Source organism: Rutidosis leptorrhynchoides, chromosome 5 (genome assembly GCF_046630445.1).
Source record: "Rutidosis leptorrhynchoides isolate AG116_Rl617_1_P2 chromosome 5, CSIRO_AGI_Rlap_v1, whole genome shotgun sequence".
In the NCBI taxonomy this organism is placed as follows: domain Eukaryota; kingdom Viridiplantae; phylum Streptophyta; class Magnoliopsida; order Asterales; family Asteraceae; genus Rutidosis; species Rutidosis leptorrhynchoides.
Window position 1 is genome coordinate 399808610 of NC_092337.1, and position 15196 is coordinate 399823805.

At 34.6% G+C, this 15196-nt stretch overlaps 1 protein-coding gene across 1 annotated transcript; it reads left to right on the plus strand.

The window, feature by feature from the left end:
• The first annotated feature begins 235 nt into the window (after window positions 1-235).
• LOC139849872 (uncharacterized) lies at window positions 236-11705 on the plus strand. The gene is made up of 25 exons (XM_071839488.1): window positions 236-540; window positions 1237-1869; window positions 1953-2077; window positions 2823-2917; window positions 3050-3259; window positions 4254-4341; window positions 4463-4511; window positions 4898-4963; window positions 5309-5460; window positions 5830-5900; window positions 5999-6193; window positions 6667-6705; window positions 6803-6910; window positions 7006-7095; window positions 7198-7273; window positions 7517-7613; window positions 7787-7856; window positions 8235-8411; window positions 8506-8628; window positions 9584-9667; window positions 9767-9951; window positions 10768-10906; window positions 10997-11056; window positions 11200-11271; window positions 11583-11705. The coding sequence occupies exons 2-25, from the start codon at window positions 1319-1321 to the stop codon at window positions 11688-11690; spliced, it is 3030 nt and encodes a 1009-aa protein (XP_071695589.1). The 5' UTR covers window positions 236-540; window positions 1237-1318; the 3' UTR covers window positions 11691-11705.
• Window positions 11706-15196: the final 3491 nt, after the last annotated feature.

Here is a 15196-nt window from a genome sequence, read left to right on the forward strand (position 1 = left end):
CTCTACTTTTTTTCATAAGCTACTACAAGTAGCTTATTTTTTCAGAGCTTATTATTTTCATAAGCTCTACTTTTCTTATCTATGAAACGAAGCTTATGACTTGAAGCTTATTAAAATCGTAAGCTGAAGCTCCCAATAAGCTAAGCGCCAAACACACCTTAAACCAAAATTTCCCGAACATCAAATCACACAAAGTGACACTATCCATTTCCAAATACCCATTCATGACCTATAGTTTCTCGCCCGCCACCAAAACTTGCGCCATAACCTAACTCAACCCAACACAACCACCCTCACCTTACCTTAATCTCGTTGTTCGACACAAAACATACAATCGATGTTACCTTAGGTTTAGTGAAACAAAAACACACCATCAAACACAATCAATCAATTTCTGAAATTTAATATCACCCCTATTTACCCCAGATCCCATTGCCCCTTAATAAACGCCCCACCATCCTATCTATCTATCCATGTCTGTTTAGGAAGCAATAACCGTTTTCATATCCAACCTGAGGTTACTGCATATATGAATTAAAGGTTTGTTTTTTTTTTTTTTTTTTTTTTTTTTTTTTTTTTTTTTTATTTGGATTCAAATCAAATTTCATGATAGCTGTTTTCCCCCTTTTTTGTTTTTGGGATGTCAATGTCATGCTAATTAATATATATTCCAAGAAAGATTATAGATTTTTAGTTTTTTTTAATACATATTGTATTTGTAATATGTGAAGTTGACACTATGTGGGTGCAATTGTTTTTATGATTTAATGGGAAACTTGTTTTGTAATTTGTACTCTATAAAAATCAATTCTTGCATGGATTTGAAGTTAAAATTGAGCCAATTTGAGTTATTTCTTGTTGTTAATAAATGGGTGTTATTTATTTTTATTGAAACGAAAGGCTAGGAAGGTTTTTTAGTCTGGTTTTGTTTATATTGTTGGTTAGATATTTCAGTATCCCTAATAATGTAGAGTAATTGTGAATTGTAGAGTGGAAGATTAGTATCTTCTTGACTGTAACTAAAGTAATTATATGCTACCATTTCTACTTATATATCATACGTTTATGAATGAGAATAAAAGTCACTTGAATTAGGTTAGAAGAATAAAAACTGGATAACTGGATAACAGTTATTTCAGTTTTTCAGTTTATCCATGTATATCTTGTCTTATTAATATGTATATGTATAGCAGATTGGTATATAATCTTTGAGTTGTTTGTTTTTGGCTATTTCAGGAATTAGTTTTGGTCAATAAGCGAACTTGGGTCACACAACCTATTGCCATCGTTTAATCTATACAAAGTACGAAAGGCTCCAATGAATTCTGTTAGATTAAAGTACAAGAATAAAAAATGGGATCTCTTGTTTCAACCATACAAGCATTTAGGTAGTATAAATCGTTGCGAAAAAACATGTTATCGATCTTTAATCCATGCTACTACCGAAACAAACAGTGTTTTTAGACGATACATGTCTAATTCTTTGAAGTTTTCCGGCTCTAACGGCGCACGATTTCTCGGGGGATCATACGCAAATTCTAGTGGCTCGTTTAGATTTTATAGCTCTGAGGGTGATGGAAGAAATGCAAGTGAAGATAAACACGTGCCGTTAAAAGACATGTTGAAAACCGATACGGGTAGTAATGGTACCGAAAATATCAAAGATTTGAATCAACACGATGTGCATGCTCGATTAGGCGAGCAAGATCAAAAAGAATGGTTATTTAATGAGAAGTTGGCTATTGAAAGTAAAAGAAAGGAATCGCCTTTTTTGACCAAAAGTCAACGGTTTAAAAACGAGTTTTTAAGAAGAATTATTCCATGGGAGAAACAAACAGTTTCGTGGGACACGTTTCCGTACTATATAGAGTAAGTGTAAGACAAACTCTTTTGTGTCACACTTAACTTTTTGGTTTTAAGTTTCTAAAATATTTGATTTATGTTGTTTTTAGTCAACATTCGAAGAACTTGTTAGTTGAATGTGCTGCTTCTCATTTGAAACACAAGAAGTGTACGACTACATATGGGTCACGACTTGATTCTTCAAGCGGGAGAATATTGCTTCAGAGCGTACCAGGTACAAACATTGAAACCATTTAGGTTATTAGGTTAAATGGGTTAAATGGATAAGATGAATACTTAGCTAAAATTGAGATTGGTCAAATGGGTCGAACGGGGTGGAAATCAGGGAAAAGTGTTTTTTAAGAGGCTTGCAACCCACAAAACAGACTCTTTGTCTTGTATTAAAGACTGATCAGTTTTGATATGACCCATTACCCTATCTTTCTGACAAGTCCATTTGGGTACAATTTGAAAAGTCAGCTAAAAATGAAATGCGTAGAACGGGTTGAAAATCACCCAAAGTGTGTTTGTATGCTTAAAACCTCCTATAGAATATTTAGATGGTTATTTTATAGTTTAGTTTTTGTTGTAGTCATATATGGACCTGTTTTGGCCCATAATAAGGATTTACTACATATTTCACATGAACCTTCCTTAAGTTCCTGACCCATATGGGCCGAAATTACCCAATAGTGTATTAAAGTGCTTACAACCTAAAAAGGTACTTTCTTGGAAGAAAGAACCTAGATCATTATTTTAACACTATAAAGTTGTATGCATATTCATATTTTGCACTAGATATATAATATATAATATTCATAAAACAGTGATAAAATCATTGGTCGGTCAGTTTAACCTATTTGTACCTGTTCTAATTCAAATAAAAGAAATTTGCTATAATCATTCATTAGTTATTAGTTATTTAGTTATATATAACATTAAAAATATAAAATAAATTATTTGAATGACTGATGATGCAGGCACTGAGCTATATCGAGAGAGATTCGTTAGAGCACTTGCACGTGATTTACAAGTCCCGTTATTGATTCTCGACAGTAGTGTTCTAGCTCCTTATGTAAGTTCATTCACACAAATTTTTCGTTTACATGTTACCAAAATTAGCCAATCATTCTTTGTACTAACTAATGATTCTCATATTTGTTTTTTTTTTTTTTTTTTTTTTTTTTTTTTGTAAAAATTATTGCAGGATTTTGGTGAAGATAACTCGGAAACCGAATCAGATGATGAACATGGAGAATCAGAAGTTACTTCTGAATCCGAAATTGATGACGAGGCAAGTAACGAAGAAGATTGGACAAGCAGTAACGAAAATAAATCGGATGATGAAGATATGGAGGCTCGGGCAACTGCAGCCTTAAAAAAGCTTGTTCCTGGTAATCTTGAAGATTTTGCAAAGGTATTTATTTCTATTTGCGATTGCTCAACTTTTGAGTTTTTTCTTATTTTTCATAACAATATGTTTGCAAAGTAATCAGGGTTGCAGACTCGTGTATTCGGTGAGCACTCGTTTAAAAGTTCGGGCCGAGTACTCGGTTTAAGTTTGGGCCGAGTATTTAGTTAAAACTTGGTCAACTCTTGGTCAATGGGGATTTGTCGGAAAAAACTCGGGATTACTTGGAAAGTCGGTCAAAATTGGTCAAAACTTGGTCAAAATCAGTCGAAGTCAAACTTGGTCAACATCCAATTACTCCCCGAGTTGCTGATTTACTCCCTAAAAAGTCCTGACCGAGTACTCCTCGAGTAGCAATTTTTGCAACCTTGAAAGTAACATTGATGTAGTTAATTTTACGGAGAGTTTGAACGTGTATTTTGCAAAGTAATCGTGATAAACTGGGCCGTAATAGATTGTTTATGTAGTTGTATTAATCATATTCAAATTATCATAATTATCATATACTTGAAAAAGTGCGGTTACTAAAAAGTTACCAGTTTGATTTGACTGAAACAAGCATTTTCATGAATAAGGTAGAGAGTTTCTGAATTAAAAATAGAAGTTTCTCAAATTATGTCAAAAGACTCAATTAGTTAATTAATTATGTCCTAAGCTAATTAATTTTGTCAGCTTGTTATCCAAAAACTGATTGTTTTATACTTCATAATGATCTGAAACATAATTTATTCTTACACACCAAAAACTGGTTATTTCGACTTAGAGCCCTAATAAGAAGATATATACAGATATAAAACAAAAACTGAATACTCCCATATATTATAAACAAACGTTCAGTTAGGATCCTAATAAATTACTTGGTATGCATATCCTGACATCCTTAACAGTTAAATAATCTTATTTAATGTTTCATTGTGGTTAATTAGGTTGTCATATTATATATTAAAATCTATATTTGTGATGTTTTCTATTTCTTATTTTGCACTTTCACTTATGACAGAACATCGCTGTTGTGGGAGAGATTGCGTCTGAACCAAAACAGGAAGAAACGGAGTCTTCCGACGAAACTAAGGAGCCATTAAAGAAAGGTATAGCTATTTATTTTAAACACATGCTCTTGTGTATGATCAATAAAGTTGATTCCTTTTTGGTAAATTAATAATCTTTTTGGTAAATTAATAATCTTTTTCATATATGTATTTCAACCAGGGGATCGTGTCAAGTATGTTGGAGCTTTTATACAAGTGGACGATAGAAGGTTATGATCTTTATCTTTGATCTTCCATTAGTAGTTTCCACACTCAGTTATGTGCATTAATTACTTTATTAGTTTCTTTTAAATATGAACTTCACTTATTTGATGTCTTTGTGTGGGCTTATGTTTCTCTGTAGTTATGAGCACATTATTCAAGTTGCTTTAGGGTTTAGGAGGTTATGAAATTTTTTAATGAAAGGATTTATGAGGTTATAATATAAAATAATGCATTGGGCACCGTTCAAGTTGCTTGACCCATTTGAGATAAACACAACCAACATTGACCCATTTGCTAGAAAATGTGCACCAGTTAAAAAGTCTTCGACTTTAAGAGTGCCCATCAAGAGCAACGTTAACATGTGCTTGTTTACATATTAAATGCATCACAGGGTTAAATTGGGGTCGATAGCTACATCTGATGGTACAACAAAAGCTTATACCGTAATCTCGCGCAGGTGGGTTGGTAAGCTGTACCGATGCATGAGAGAAATACTATTGTTGCCATGTTTTTTTGTAGTTAATAATGATCTTGTGAATTATATTAGTTTTTATGTATTTATTAATATCGGCCGACTATTGTACTTATCTGCTATTAAAATTAATGGTTGGCTTTGGTACCTATCTGTTAATATATCAATGGTTGACTATGTTACTTGTGTGTTGAATGTTCTTACTGAAACGAAAACCATATGAATGCTATTTCAGTTTGTTGTTATGTGGCATTTTTGGCGATTTTATAAGTAGCCACCAATAGATAAATTTGAATATTGGTTCTAATTTCTTTTTTTTTTTGTCTTCAGACCCTTAGCCCCCGGTCAACGGGGTGAGATTTACGAGATCAGTGGCGATAATGTTGCAGTTATCATGGATAGTGCAGAAGATGGAACTGAGGACGTAAAAGAAAATGAGAAACATGAGCAATCTCCAAATCCATCAATAACCTGGATTCATAGTAAATTTTTTTATTTTTAAAAATTTCCTTATAAAAAAATAGAACTAAATACTTCCTTTGTCCCAAAATAACTGTCCCCTTTGACTTTTCAAAGTCTTTCTTATTAAATTTTGACTTTAAAATATTATATAACACTAACAAAAATATTCAAAGTCAAAGTTATACAAGAAAGACTTAAAAAAGTCAAAGTGGGAGAGTAATTCTGGTACAGAGGGAGTATAAAATAACCTGGATTCATAGTAACTTTTTTTATTTCTAAAAAATAACCTAATAAATTAAAAAATAGAACTAAATATAAATTAAACGAGCTATAATAACTAATAAAGCTTTGAGTTAAGGTAAGTGACAGTTATATTATACATATTGCAGTTTCGTGCGTCGAACGTGATTTTGATACTGAAGCTGAAGATTGTTATATTGCAATGAAGGCATTATCCGAGGTTATATATGATTTTTGTAGCTCGTATTATGTTCAATATAAAAGTTTTGAGAAGTAAAAACTAAAAAGCATATTATAATTGTTATGTTTTTTATATAGGTATTGCGGTCTGTGCAACCGCTTATTGTTTATTTCCCGGACTCATCTTTATGGTTGTCACGAGCTGTTTCAAAGTCAAACCGCAAAGTATTTGTTAATAGGCTTCAGGAAATGTTTGACCATATATCGGGGCCTGTTGTATTGATATGCGGGCAAAACAAAGTCGCTACGGGATCAAAAGAGAAAGAGAAATTTGTAAGTTTAATTGCATCATGCTTGTGTTTAGAGCCTAAATGTTGACCCTTTTTTACTTAATAGTGTGTTAATATGGGTTGTACGTATCTGCAACTGGTTAAGTTGGGTAAAAGTTGAAAACCTCACCAGAAAGCAAAATAGGCAAAATGGGTCAAAACTTACTTAAGGTCAACTGCATTTGATTAACAAATAATATAATATTGGTATAATATCTGTATTCATATTACATTGCAATTTATATGTTATAAAAAATTCAAAAATGAAGGCCAAATAGTGCTGTTGGGTCAACCTTGTCCTTGCCTGCACTGGTTGACCTGTTTGAAAAATCGCCCATTTTGACTGTTACACAACCCGTCTGACCCACCCATTTTTCAATTCTTATATAATACATGTTTCTTGAAACTCTTGTTTCTTACTTCCATATAGTAAAAAAAAACTTGCTTTATTTCTCATTTTATCTTTTTTGTCAGCAGACTATGATTCTTCCGAATTTAGGCCGTCTTGCGAAATTGGTAACTTCCAGATTTACCCCCGAATACGTTTTATTAGTTGTTTTTTTCTCTTTGATCAAATTCATGATCTGCAATCGGTTCTTTTACTCTTTTTCAGCCTCTCTCTTTAAAACGACTCACCGAGGGACTAAAGCCCACGAGAAGGTCAGAAGACAACGATATCTACAAGATATTTACCAACGTTATGTCTTTGCATCCTCCAAAGGTAAACGGGAAGCTGACATCATCATTTGGTTGCAACGGTAGTAAAAATTTGTAATTACCTTTTTAATACTTTTTCTTTTATGTTGTGGTTATCAGGAGGATGATATCCTTAGAGTATTTAATAAACAAATTGATGAAGACAGACGGATTGTTATATCACGGAGTAATATACATGAATTGCATAAGGTACATATATATATATATTTTTTAACCTTTTCTAGTTCCCATAAATTTATTAATGCATTTTTTTTAATAGCTGTTGAAGTTGAAATTACTTGTATGTTTCAGGTTCTTGAGGAAAATGAACTGTCTTGTGTGGACCTATTGCATGTAAATACGGATGGAGTGATACTGACAACAAAGAGTAAGTTCTTGTTATTACTTTATTAATATATTTATAAATATAAATATCTCGCGTATAAAGGTGTCGCTCTATTAAGCTTAACTACCATTTTCTAATGTATTAATTTTTGATTGTTTAACTTCAAGTCTTGGAGAAATAACCGTTTGTTTGTAAAAGAAATAAGTGCGATACATATGGTTATAGCGTGATTTTTGGATTTGAATTTTGCATCTGAAGCTTTTTATATTTCTTGTAATTTTATAGAAGCTGAAAATATTGTTGGATGGGCGAAAAATCATTATTTATCTACCTGTGATGTTCCTTCTATCAAGTCAGATAGATTGAATTTGCCTCGTGAAAGGTATTGATAGTTTTGATTAATATCTTGTTCTTTATAATTTCTCACTCTTGATTTGTTGGTCCCGTCTCATGATGCGGTGATCACAAAATCAATACGAGAACTGATATCTTTTCAAATTAGCTTTAGAAGTTATTTGCTTATCATTTAAGCTTACAAACTTTTTCAACGTGAAGCCTTGAAGTCGCAATCATGAGGCTAATGGAGCAGGAATCAATCTCCAAGAAGCCTGCACATAACCTTAAGGTTTGTCCTTTTTTTTTTGTTTTGAACTGACAATTTTGACCCATTTTGTTATTATTTTTTTGAACGGCAAGGCCCCAAAGTGTAGCTAGTGAGGATTGAACATGGGTCTTCTTTGGAGATTCCCAAGCAACCAACCAACCACTAGGCCACCCCTTGGGGTTTGACCCATTTTGTTATGAAAGGGTAAATTTGGGTCATCTATTATAAACGGGATAAATGGCTTAGATAAAAGTTATTTGAAATGACAAACACTGTTTAGGGCCGAACACAACCTGGCTCATCTGCACATATTGACCCAATACTGGACTAGTCTATCTTCATCTATATTGTGTGACTAACGCAAACCAAAAACATATGCGTAACACGGATTATTTTCAGAACCTCGCTAAGGACGAGTACGAGAGCAACTTTATTTCATCAGTTGTTCCTCCCGGTGAAATCGGCATCAAATTTGACGACATCGGAGCACTTGAAGATGTGAAGACAGCGTTACATGAATTGGCCATTCTTCCAATGAAAAGACCCGAACTTTTCTCTCATGGAAATCTGTTACGGGTACTTTGTTTTTTTTCCCGTAGCCCGTTATTTGAACGTTCTAATTTCTACATATATTTTTTTAATTTAACTAACGGAAAGTAGCGTTTGTCAGCCTTGCAAAGGAATATTGCTATTTGGGCCGCCTGGAACTGGGAAAACGCTTCTTGCAAAGGCACTTGCTACTGAAGCAGGAGCCAATTTTATAAGCATAACGGGTTCTACACTTACATCTAAGGTACTTTATGCATTCTGAAATCAGTGTTTGGATCTGCGTTGTTAACTAATAAACTGTTTTTAGTCACTTCATTAATCAGTGTTCAATATCAAGTTTTACTTGTGGTTATCTGATAATTATGTGTCAAATTATCAATTTTGAGTAATCAGTTTTGTACCACCTGCAATGCTATTGATGATTTTGAAGTAAATAAATACCTTTTTATGCCTTTATAAACTTAATTTTTTGAGTTATTATTTCTCGCGAGGCAGGTTTACCTTCTTTTAGCAGGATATCTTCACCTTTTTCACATAAAATGTTATTTTTGATCATTTAGTTCTCTTAAATAGTAATAAAGGTCAAAAACTAAACATCTCATAATTACAATTTTAACCAATGAGCAAAAATCCCAAAAAAACCAAAACCGAAAACCGTACCGATTCGGTTTCAGTTTCTGTTTCGATTCTTAGTTTTGGGATAATTCAGTTTGGGAAATTCGATACCGGTTCGGTTTGTGGAAACTGATTTCAGATACCGAATTATGTATTGAATGATTACATGGAGTCAAGGTTAAAGAACTCGGAACTCGGGGCGTTCTCGGCAGGACAATTTTTAGGAGTTCTCGGAGAACTCGGGGAGAACTCGGCTGTTGACTTTCGTTGACTTTTAATATAAATATATATATTTTTGAATATATATGTATTAATATTAGACTTTTGAGATAATTTTTATGATTTGACCGAGAAATTCAATAAATCGGATATTGACCAAGAAGTCGGAGAAATCGGTCGTTGACTGATAAATTGGTCCTTGACCCTTTTTTCCGATTTATAAAACGAGAACTCGCCAAACCGAGTTATCGCCGAGTTCTCGGCGATATTTTCCGATTTTTGCAACCTTGCATGGAGTACACATTGTCTTGTATCAGACACATGATATTCCTTTTTCAGTTCTTGACTATTTTTCTTTATTTCAGTGGTTTGGTGATGCTGAAAAGCTTACAAAGGCACTCTTCTCGTTTGCAAGCAAATTAGCTCCCGTAATTGTTTTTGTCGACGAGGTAATAAGCTACTTTTAGTACCTTACTTTTAGTTGTGATTCACTTCGAACTTCGGTTATTCTCGATTTAGTTTGACCTGTTCGGTTGGACGTTAAATAGGTTGACAGTTTACTTGGTGCCCGTGGAGGAGGTTTTGAGCATGAAGCTACCAGACGAATGCGAAACGAGTTTATGGCGGCGTGGGATGGTTTAAGATCTAAAGATAGTCAAAGAATTTTAATACTCGGTGCCACTAATCGACCGTTTGATCTTGATGATGCCGTTATCCGTCGATTGCCAAGAAGGTAAAATGATATTACTCCATCCGTCCCATATTAATTGTCCCCGGATAAAAAACATACAGTTTAAGAAAATGTCGTTTAAGAAAATGTCATAAAATATTGTACTTTCTGTTTTCTTTCCAGTTTTACCCTTACCTTTTCTTTCTCCTTTAATCTTATCCACATACGTCAAGGGCATAATAGAACTTAAGCTCCTTATTCTTTTCCATTTATGAAAGTGGACAATTAATTTGGGACATTCCAAAATGGAATACTAGACAATAAATTAGGGACGGAGGGAGTAATAAATACTGTGTTTTTTTTTTTTAATGAAAACATAGTTTTACTCTATAACAACTAACCAGAAGTGTTGCAGAAATTGGAATTACTCGGGGAGTAATCGGTTTTTTCAACTCGGCGACTCCTCGGTCAAAACTCGGTCAAACTCGTGATTACTTGGGAAATTGGTCAAAACGTGGCCAAAGTCTGAAAATCAGTCAAAATTGGTCAAAATCGGTCCAAAATGGTCAAAATTGGTCAAAGTCAAACTTGGTCAGAGTCAGTGAAGCTCGGCCAAAAATGGGGATTACTCGGAAAATTGGTCAAAATCGGCCAAAACTCGGAAAATTAGTCGACATTGGTCAATACCCGGTCAAATCGGTCAAAGTCAAACTTGGTCAACATCCGAGTAATCCCCGAGTTGCCAAGTACTATCTAAAAAGTCCCGACAGAGTACCCTCAAGTAGCGATTTTTGCAACCTTGATAACAAGTGATTATGATTAATAAGTAATCTAAATTTGAACATAACGATTTAATACTTCTCCGATTTGTTTTTTTAGGATATACGTGGATTTGCCGGATGCGGACAATAGGTTAAAGATATTAAAAATATTTCTTGCTAAAGAGAATATCGAACCCAATTTTGATGTACGAAGTCTTGCAAACGCAACAGAAGGATATTCAGGAAGTGATTTAAAGGTAATCCTCCCATTGTTGACTGATTTGACTTTATATGATATTTTATTTATATATTTGTATTTTAATTTTGTTTTTTTTTTTTGGGTGCAGAATCTTTGTATCGCTGCTGCCTATATACCTGTTCAAGAACTTTTAGATGAAGAAAAGAAAGTAAGTTTCCTTTAACCTAATTAACTACCAACTAAAACGTCTTTTCAATGACGAGTTAGTTGAAAATGTGCGGACGTCATGATTCTTGTGACATATTGTTTATATTTGCAAGTGTTTGTAATATATACGCGATGTTTTTGCAGGGACAAAAACACGACAAGACGCCAGCATTAAGGCCGCTTAATTTGGATGATTTTATTCAATCCAAAGCCAAGGTAGTTAGACTTTGTTGATCTTTCATTCATTTGTCATATCAATGTGGCAGTTCGATCTATTTAATAATGGACGGGTCAAATTGGGTTGTGTTTTATATCAAACGGGTCAAAATTATGTCAAATTATTATATTTACATTTTGATTATTATTTTATGTAAAATGTGTTTGTGGGTCAACCCAAAGTTCCAGAATAACCAGTTCGAACCTGTACTACAACATAACCCATTATACAGCCTGCCCGTTATTTGTATTTTGAAATTTTCCTGAAATACAAAAATTTCCTTGTAATCTTATGAACATTAAATGTATAGGTGGGTCCATCTGTCGCATATGATGCGGCAAGTATGAATGAACTCAGAAAATGGAATGAGCAATATGGAGAAGGCGGAAGTAGGAGAAAATCGCCTTTCGGATTTTGATGCTACCAACAACAGTATTGTTTTTTAGTCATTTGTTAAAGATAGAAGATAATGTAGCTAGTGGCCTTAGCAAGTTAGCAGCTACCTACAATGTTTGTACTTGTAACCATCAGATGAGTTGCATTGCATGCACAATCAAAATATAACTGTAAAAGTTGATAGATACCATCTGCTTCGAATGTTCTTTAAAATTTTCCATTTATTTCATAAGATTTTGCCTTTATCGACTTAGTACTTTTCTTTCTGTATGTAGCATACTTATAGATGGACCAAAAAAGACGTATGGGTATGAGTATGGGTACCTTGCGTACTCAGATATACGCGACCTAACTGTGTTTCTAATGACCGTTTCTGACCCGTTTTGGCCTCAAAATCTCAACCTATTAAGTGTTTCTAATGACCGTTTCTGACCCGTTTTGGCCTCAAAATCTCAACCTATTAAGTGAAACGTAGTTATTGACTAATTGAGTTATCATTCAATCTGTTGATACCTATTTCCTTATGAGGCAAGGCTTAGTGTATCAGCACGATACTAGAAGTATCTAGCTAAAAGTGGGGGAGTGTTGCCGATTGATGTTTACCCTCGGGAAATAATCCCTGCAGACCCGGTTCACAAGTATAGAAACTTGTGGGGTGGCTTAATCAATCTTTTGTCCGCTGAGCGTAAAGCTACTAGCCGGATGACTTCTAGTGAGAGAAAGTACTATGTGAGAGAGAAAGGTGAAATCTCTGCTCACAAGTTGCCAGAGTGTCCGAATCTGTAAAATGACGATCCAAAGGGTCTATTTATAGTGATAGATCCACCGGAATGTTCGGGGACACGTGTCAGATGATGTTGCATTCTGTTATTCATGATCCGATATTTGCGCTGGATGTGACGCTCTCCGGTAAGGGCTTAAGCGCTGGGCGGCCTTCAGGGCTTACGCGTGACGGAAGCAGCCTGCACGGCGGAGAACGCTGGACGGACAGTTTCACAAAACTGCTATTTCAAGTACTTTTGTTGCTAATTTCATGCGATCATTATGCCTTTATGCGTGTATACGATAGGATACACCATTAAGTCCCCCCAGTTTAATGACTTTAACTTTAGCAAAAAGTTAAAGTTATTAAACTTAAAATTTGAATTTCAAAATAGGTCGATTCTTGGGTTTCCCGAGAGCAATAGGCGCGTTTATCGATTGAATTCTGTCCATACACGTGTGTGGGTGAAAATAGAACCCCCAAAATTACCATCGGTCATTGCTGTCACATCTTCCTTCATTTTTAACTACCAAACAACCCTAATGGACCTTTCACTTTTACAGCTTTTTCTTACCAATCTTCATCTTTTACCATTAATATCTTCTTCCCTTCCTGTTTTATTAAAACCTTAAATGGCCACAACAAAGGACGTCACAAAGATTCGCAGCTTAGTAAATGACAAGTACTTAGCAGTGCTGTTGCGACATTTTCCAAGATTAGCTGGTGCTGAGCCAATAATTCCTGCAGTTAATGCTAGAGCCTGTTCGCCACCTCCTGGCAAGGTTGCTGTCTATGGTTATTCGTTTCTCAGTTATTGTTTGCGACTGCCCTTCACGCCATTCTTCTTAGAAGTTTGTCAGTTTTACGGAGTCGCCGTTGGTCAATTCGAACCAGCAGCTATTCGAAAAATTCTCATATTTGAGATGTATTGTCATGCGAATAAAATAGTGCCATCTGTGCGAATATTTTGCTCTTTGGTGCATATAGCATCTTATGAAAAAGGTTGGTTTACATTCAGCAAAGTTGATGAATTTTTGAGACCTGCACTTGATCATCCCTGTCATGATTGGCACGCCTCTTTTATTTTCATAAATGAAGATGTAATTGCTGATAAGTATTCATCTACGCGATATTGGTGTAAATACGCTCAGCCCGTATCAATTACATTTCCGAGATTAAATAGCAAAGAGAACACTTTGCTTAAAAAAGTTAAAGCTGAACAAATCAACGATGTCAAATATGAGGAACATATGCTATCATTGACATCTGTAAGCCAAGATTGGGATATTACACAAGGCTATGCTTGTGTTCTTCTTGGGAGAAAAAGTAAGTGCTTATTTTTGCCATGTATGCTAATAAGATGCTTCTTTTTGTTTATCCAACTAACCACTGCGACTTTTTAAACTTTGCAGAAATTAGTCCGCTTACCGCCATGCGATCGTCATCTTATTCGCAACTTAATTTTACCACACAGAAAATTATTGACGATACTCCCATTCCTGAAAAGGATGTTGCAAGGGAGGAGGAGGAAGAAGAAGAAGAATTAGACATAGGTATGAATCGAATTGCCTCTAGAGAACGTCGTGCCTCGGGTAATGAGAATGATAACACTGAATTATGTGAAATACTAAACCAAAACTTGATTTTGTTTTCTTTTAGACCCATTACTGGTGGATTTTATAATCCAAACCCTGCTTTATACGTTATGCCACCTTTAAAGTCTTGTGAGTCATATTGGAACTCTTTTATAAGTAACAATTTCCCTTTATCTCCAACAGCTACTGCATCTCACCAAGATAATATAATAGCAACTCTTCCGCCTAACGCCAAGAGAAGAAGAACTGGTCAAAATGCCCCATCATCCGTTCAACAAGAAGCTGGCACTAGTTCTTCTCAAAAACAAATTATTCTTCCCAATCTTGACACATATATTCTTTCCTCCTTTCTAAAAGGACCACCACACTCGTATGATGGTTTCATGAATTATTTGAATGCCATGGTATGTCCATCTATCCCAATTTTTCAATAACCTATCTGGTGCAGATGCTAAAAAGATTAAAGCCCAAAATATTATCCTTAATATTGCTTCTGGGATAAATTACCTTCAACGCTTATCCGGATTTGAGAATAATGAAATTACCACGAGTGAGCAACTTTCCACTGAAAAGGAGAAAATAACTCAGCTGGAATAAGTGGCTACAAATTTAAAGAGGGATTATGATACGATGAAGAGGAATTTTTTGAACTGTAGCACTCAGATGGGAGAATTTAATAAACAAGTGAAGGAACTATCATTCAGAGAAGAACAACACTTGTGCAGGACTGAAGAACTAGTACAGGAGAATAATGCTCTGAAAGAACAGCTTAAAGCTAAAGAGGAGAATGAAAAACGTATACTTGCTGGGATTCCTGCTCTTGTGAACCGTATTTTTAACCGTCAGGCGTTATCTCACAGGATTCGTGAATTTGTCCGCCTTGCTAAATCTGCTGAACGGTTAAGTTTTTTTCAATTTTATAAAAAGAAAACTACCAGAACTTCCAAATCCACTGCCCGAGGTAATTACATTAAAGATTAATGAAAATGCTATCACAGAAGCTGATGTAGCCGGTGCTTTAATAGAAAATATGAAATTTTCTGATCTTGAAAATCTTTGTAACAATCCCGATGTAACTATTGATGATGTATTAAATTATACCACCCAAGATGAATGAAATATTATGCTTTCAGTTATATATGCCGTGCATAACTTTTAATATTGGATTTG

Bases quoted from the DNA above. Each gene is read 5' to 3' on its own strand.
- LOC139849872 (XM_071839488.1), top strand. From the start codon at position 1,319: ATGAATTCTGTTAGATTAAAGTACAAGAATAAAAAATGGGATCTCTTG. The intron at 4,964-5,308 runs GTGGGTTGGTAA...TTTTGTCTTCAG, and splicing joins TATACCGTAATCTCGCGCAG to ACCCTTAGCCCCCGGTCAAC. The intron at 8,412-8,505 runs GTACTTTGTTTT...AGCGTTTGTCAG, and splicing joins CTCATGGAAATCTGTTACGG to CCTTGCAAAGGAATATTGCT.